This window comes from Stigmatopora nigra, unplaced genomic scaffold (assembly GCF_051989575.1).
Source record: "Stigmatopora nigra isolate UIUO_SnigA unplaced genomic scaffold, RoL_Snig_1.1 HiC_scaffold_198, whole genome shotgun sequence".
Taxonomy (NCBI): domain Eukaryota; kingdom Metazoa; phylum Chordata; class Actinopteri; order Syngnathiformes; family Syngnathidae; genus Stigmatopora; species Stigmatopora nigra.
Genome location: NW_027551702.1, coordinates 23,395 through 29,394, shown reverse-complemented (window position 1 = coordinate 29,394; position 6,000 = coordinate 23,395). Strand labels below are relative to the sequence as shown.

General features: G+C 40.0%; 1 protein-coding gene across 2 annotated transcripts in view; it reads left to right on the top strand.

Annotated features, from left to right (window-relative positions):
- The first annotated feature begins 76 nt into the window (after positions 1 to 76).
- LOC144193201 (autotaxin-like) overlaps positions 77 to 6,000 on the top strand; it is a 29,269-nt gene continuing 23,345 nt past the window's right edge. Inside the window, exons 1-3 of one of the 2 annotated variants that reach the window (XM_077711979.1) lie at positions 77 to 488; positions 842 to 961; positions 1,069 to 1,124. In XM_077711979.1, coding sequence (XP_077568105.1) covers positions 881 to 961; positions 1,069 to 1,124 — 137 coding nt within the window. In that variant the 5' untranslated portion in view covers positions 77 to 488; positions 842 to 880. Of the gene's footprint in view, positions 489 to 527; positions 635 to 841; positions 962 to 1,068; positions 1,125 to 6,000 lie in introns of those variants that run through there. The other variant, XM_077711980.1, reaches the window with a different exon arrangement.

The window sequence follows — 6,000 nt, the reverse complement described above, 5'->3', positions numbered from 1 at the left end:
ACAAACATCCTGATTTTTTGGACTATTTCAAGTGGAAGACTATTTTCACTTAGCACAGCATTTAAAGTATTTACAATTTTTTTATGTATAGTTTATAATTACCGTATTTTCACACCTATAGGGCACATAAATGTCTAAAATTTTCTCTAAAATGTTGGCCCGCCCAAACGGTTGGTGCGCCTTGTTTGCACTTTCTTATGGCCCTGACCACTTGAGCGAATGTCTTTATTTCATGCCAGTATACTACTTATTCGAAATCAAAACAGCAGAAGTTCACCCTAAAAATAGCCTCGCCGCTCATTCCAAGCATTACGGTAAATCCATTCAAAACATCCCAGCGAAGTGCCAAGAAAAGTTTAAAATATGCGAGGAGCTGCTTATGAAAACAACTTGGCTCTGTCTTTATCGCGCTTATGAAAACAGCTTGGCTCTGTCTTTATCGCCATATCTCTCCCACGTAAAGATATCTACGATCAGCGACTATACAGGTATTTGTGTGCATCAACTTCGGAATATTTTGAAGCAAACAGCCCATCAATAGTAATAGTCAGGTTGGAGGCGGAGCACACAGAACCAACCCAGCCGGGAGAAGAATGGTCTAAAAATGTAAAACAAAATTAGAATTCCGTTTAGTGTGAGTTTAGATTTTACTTATTTTTGAGTAATTTTTGAGTAATGCATCGTAATCCAAGTTCATTTAAATTTGTTTATGTTATTAAACAAGTGTGTTGTCATGCAAAAAGCTATTGCTTCTAGCATTCACCTGGTCCAAACAATTTTGGGGAGAATAAAATGACCAAAAATAAAAAGTTAAGGAGTAAACATTTTTTTGTGCTTTTAGGGTCTCTATCCAGAGTCTCATGGTATTGTTGGTAACTCAATGTATGACCCAGTCTTTGATGCCACGTTCACCCTGAGAAGCCAGGAGAAACTTAATCACCGTTGGTGGGGGGGGCAACCAGTGAGTATTGTTTAGCTATATACTATAATCTATTGAATCCATGAGTGTTACTCCATCAGCACAATTGAGTTACAGTTAAGACCCAAATTATATTCTTTGTTTCTTAGATTTGGATCACAGCTCTCAAACAAGGAGTGAAGGCATCTTCATTCTTCTGGCCTGTGTACGTAATTTTTTTTATCTCATACACATTTAAAAAAAAAATCCAAATCTTCATCCCATAATTTTTTAGGGTATTCAATTATTTTTTCAGTTATTTTTTTTAATAAAAATAATAAATAATAATATGCTGCACAGGCTGGCAGTCGAGAAAAGAGGTTTGGATGGTCCAAATGCAGGGAAACTGATTCCAGGCAGGGTGGTACTCAAAATTTGTAATCACTGCCAAAAAAACAAAAAACAAACACAAAGTGCAAACAAAGTCAGGGAACCCAAAAATACATATGTTAACCCAAAGAAAACAAACGAAACTTTGAGACACAAGACATAAGGAGCAGGTAGGTGACACAAGAGGCTGAGACACATGGGTAAACGAAAAAAAGGTTAGATAATAGACAATCAAAAGGACAAGACAGGAAAAAATGTGAAAATAACCCAACACAAAACATGATTATTTCAGTCATCTTGAACACCAGAGTCAAAAGGCGGACTACACCCTAAACAGGTCACCACTGAATAATCATTCATGCCCACAGTCATCGTGGTTTCCTACGCTCCATGTATTGAAGGTAAATTAACCACTAAAGTATCAGTGATTCATACATGATTAGGTATACAGTAATACCTCGATTATCGTGGTTAATGGGAGTTGGATCCCCCTGCGAAAATAATTGTTTTTTTGTTTTGTTTTCAGTGCTGAGTACTAGTAGCAAGCGGAAGACAGGGCAATTGCTTCTGCTTGCGAGTTTCAGCAAGGAATTTCACATTTTTTATGGACTTAAATAAAAAAATAAAATAAATAAATGAATAAGCCGTGCTGAATTGTCACAGGTGGCGGGATGATTAGGAGTTTGGATGGCCGTTTGTCTCTGTGTGCCCGACGACTGACTGGCGACCAGTGTTGGATGTAGTCTTCCTTTCGCCCAAAGACAGCTGGATTAGGCTCCTATTGTGAGGACATAGTGCATAATTTTCGGGGATATTTTGAAGGGAATACAGCCAATCCGGGAGAAGAAAGGTATCAAAACTGAAAACAAAACTAGAATTAAGTTTCTGAAAATTTTAGTGCACTCTTAAACCACTAGTTATTTGTTACTTTGTTAATAGTGGGTGGATTAGACCAAATAAAGATTTTTAATCCAATATCCTGTTTTTTGGTGTTTTTACAAAATAATTTTAACAGGTTCGTTTGAGTTACGAAAAAATCGACATACAAGCTCAGTTCTGGAACGCATTAAGCTTGTATCTCGAGGTACAGTAACAGGAGTAAGACGAGTAGGAGGAGTAAGAGAAGTCAGAGGAGTAAGTGTAGTAAGAGTAGAAATAGGAACACGCTTGGCGCGGACACCCGCCGGACCGGCCATTCTCTCATCTCGTCACACGCTGGCGCGGACGCACCCAGACGATGTTAACGGTTCCCTGCCTGCTTTTCGCTCGAGCATGCCGGACTCAACGTGGTGGCCCATTGTAGATGGGCAGCCAACACGGGGAAAAACCTTGCTGCTGCGCCTACCCGCCGGCCGCAACGTGGTGGTCCATTTTAGATGGCCAGCCGACACGGCGAATCCTGGTTGGGGTAATCCAGGTAGGAGTAATCAGAGAAGGAGTTGGGGTCAACATCCCCGGGGGGGAGGACGCTGTATGGATGTACCATAAGAACGCCTTTATGCTGCAATGGTGAGCTAGGCCTTTAGCATGACAAGAAAACAAAAATATATATAGGAGGCATTTTCAAAAGACTCAAAAAAATTATCACTTTCCACAGGTGATGTGCACGATGCAATACTTACTCGCAATGAAAGTGAATATGGTAAGAGGTAAGCCATCTAAGCAATTGGCACGCCCATTCCCCCTCTATTGTACATAAGCAGAAGAGCCTGGCTTTCCCGGGCCTTCGCTTGTTGGATCGAATGGCAGCAGCAATTCTTGTTCTTAGTCTGAGCTGGGCCTTCCTGGAGCCATTTCCGGTGGATTTAAATGTGTAGGGGGAGTGCAGTGCATTCGTTTATTTATTCATATTTTATTGATTTTAATTGCTGTTAAGAGGCCGCTAATCTTGTAAATTAAAATGTACATATACATTTAGAAGATAGTTCTTACGCTTTAAAAAAAAATCTTTTGAAAAATGGGTTACGCTGGCGATGACCGAGTTGATAATCTGCAAAAATGCCAGCGAAATCTACATGGACTTGAAAGCAAACATTTTACTCACCAAAAAATCCTTTTTAAGTGTACACAATATCCATCCTTCTTTCTTTCCTCCTTTTCTAGCGCCATCGAAGCTAATGCTGAAAGTCGAGCCTGTCCTGTCGTATTTCTGACATGTTTTTATTCGATTCAGTGCTGAAACTGTTCATTCTTGGTTGTGACAGGCTTACTTGCTTTGGAGTTGTCCGGCCTTTCTTAATGATGTCCAGCTTTTTTTCTTGAAAAGTTCGTCTTGAAAATATCTTTGACAAATAAATCTGCGACTAAACCCATTTGTTCTCCTTCAGCCATTACGGGTTAACAAAAACGCTATTAAATCAGCACAACACTATATTTGCTAGTACAGCTCGCTTCAGATACACTTTGGTAGCTCTGGCTAGTCCACTCTATCACTAGCCAATCATAGTTAGTGAAAGCGATAACGTATCCCTAGGCCTGCGAGAACGAAATTACGTATCTCTACACCTGCGAAAATGCCTTGGTGTCACCAAATCAAATTCTGATTGTTTATTGACGCTTGTTTAATGCAGCAGAGCCTGCAGAACTGATTGTGAAGGCCTTGAAGCAGATTTCTGACCCTGGCAACAAACAATGGCTGAAATGTGAATGGTTAAATGCTTCAATATGAAAACACATCTAGAAGCAGTGCGACCAGGGGCAAAAGCAATGAAAGGAAGATAACCAACAATTTGGAATTATTAATAAATATTCATGGACAAAATATAATTAACATCAGTCTGTGATTAGATATTTCTTAGGCCAGCAGAAAAGTCCTTAAAGGCCCTGACGGCAAACCATTGCTCTATAGTATTAAAGATCATAACCTGGGGGGGCCCGGCGAATGAGTGGCTAGCGCGTTGGCCTCACAGTGGGAGACCTGAGTTCAAATCTAGGTCGGTCCACCTGTGTGGAGTATGCATGTTCTTCCTGGGCTCGTGTGGGTTTTCCCTAGGTACTCTGGCTTCCTCACAGTTTCCACAGACATGCATAGAAGGCTGAATTGACAATCTAAATTGCCCCTAGGTATGAGTTTGAGTGTAAATGGTGGTTTGTCTCCTTTTGCCCTGTAATTGGCTGGCCATCAATTCAGGGTGTCTCTCGCCTCTGGCCCGAAGTCAGCTGGCAAGGCTCCAACAAATGAGATGAGATAAGATTATAACCTGGATAGTTATTTGATACATTGTGAGTAGGAGGTGAATTAGAACCAATAAATTGATATTTTCGATTGTAGTATTCTTTTTTGGGGGGTTTTATCAGAGGTGGGAACAAATTAATTTATATATGGTCATTTCTGTGGGAAAAGTTGATTTGACATAGGAGTAAATCGACATAGGAGCTGGGTTCCGGAACGCATTAAGCTTGTAGCTTGAATCTCAAGGTATTACTGTATGGTGACGGCTCTTGGTCTTTCAGTCTTTTCCTGTCGGCTTCTGTGCAACTTGAGTGCCATACTGAGACAGTGTACGTCAGCATGTTCTCAATGGGTGACCGATAGAAGATAACCAGCAGGTTGGTCTTTAGTTGTTCATTCCTCAGTACTCTCAGGAAAGAAAGCATCTGCTGCGCCTGTAGCGAGCTAGTGCTGAGTGTGCGGACCGACTATGTCTCTACTTACAAAAAATCCACGTCACAAGGCCACTTCTGGAGGGAATTCCACAGATTCTTGAGTGTTATGTGTTAGGTTCATTTTTAGTTTTCTTGAATATAATAGTATAAAACAAAACGGGAGAGATCAGACATCCGATTGACTTGCAAGTGAGAATTCATCATCGCCACAGATGATTCTACCGAATGGCATTTTCTCCTGCCCATTTAGGGCATCAAATCAAAACAATTGCAAGGTTATCGATTCGATCCAATTGCATAAGCAAAAAACAACTGCAACAACAATTGCATATCAGGTATTACATTGATAACAATTAAGGTTGGAACTCAAAATCAACTCCATTGGAAATTAAACAAACAAGCCTCCATTCAACAAAACAATTTTTTATCAGGCAAACCGAGCGGCACAATTTAAAAACAATATTCAAGTGTTCCTGAAGGTTGATTGATAGCCATCCGCGGAATAAAAAAAAAATTAAGAGTCTTTCAGAGATCTACATTGCAAACTTGCATCAGTAAACAATCCTCGGAGCGAGGACTCGGTGAAGTATTAAGGCAACAAGCTGGAGCCAGCTGCCCTGGAGAGTGACCTCGAGCCTGCGCCAGTCCCAAATTGAAGAAATATAATGATTAAATGTGCACAAATATAATAGTATCCCAGAATAACCCCAAAATTATGATATAGTAATACAGTGGTACCTCGACTTACGATCGGAATCCGTTCCCAGACTGATCGTATGACAAGCATATCGTAACTCAAGCAAACATTTCCCATTGAAATAAATTGAAAACAAATTAATTTGTTCCAACCCTCTGAAAAAACACTAAAAATAGTTTTTCTTTTTTCTAATTCGCCATATATTGACAAAGTAATAAATAACGAGTGGTTTAAGAGTAATAAAATGTGTTTAATAGATGCAAAATTAGACGCATTTGGCGGAGGGGGGAGACAATGATACACACGGAGGCAGAGGTGGGGGCTGTTCGGGGGTAAACGAACAAACACATTTAAATTAACTTGGATAACAATATACAGACACTCAACTTTTAATGTAACTTCACACATA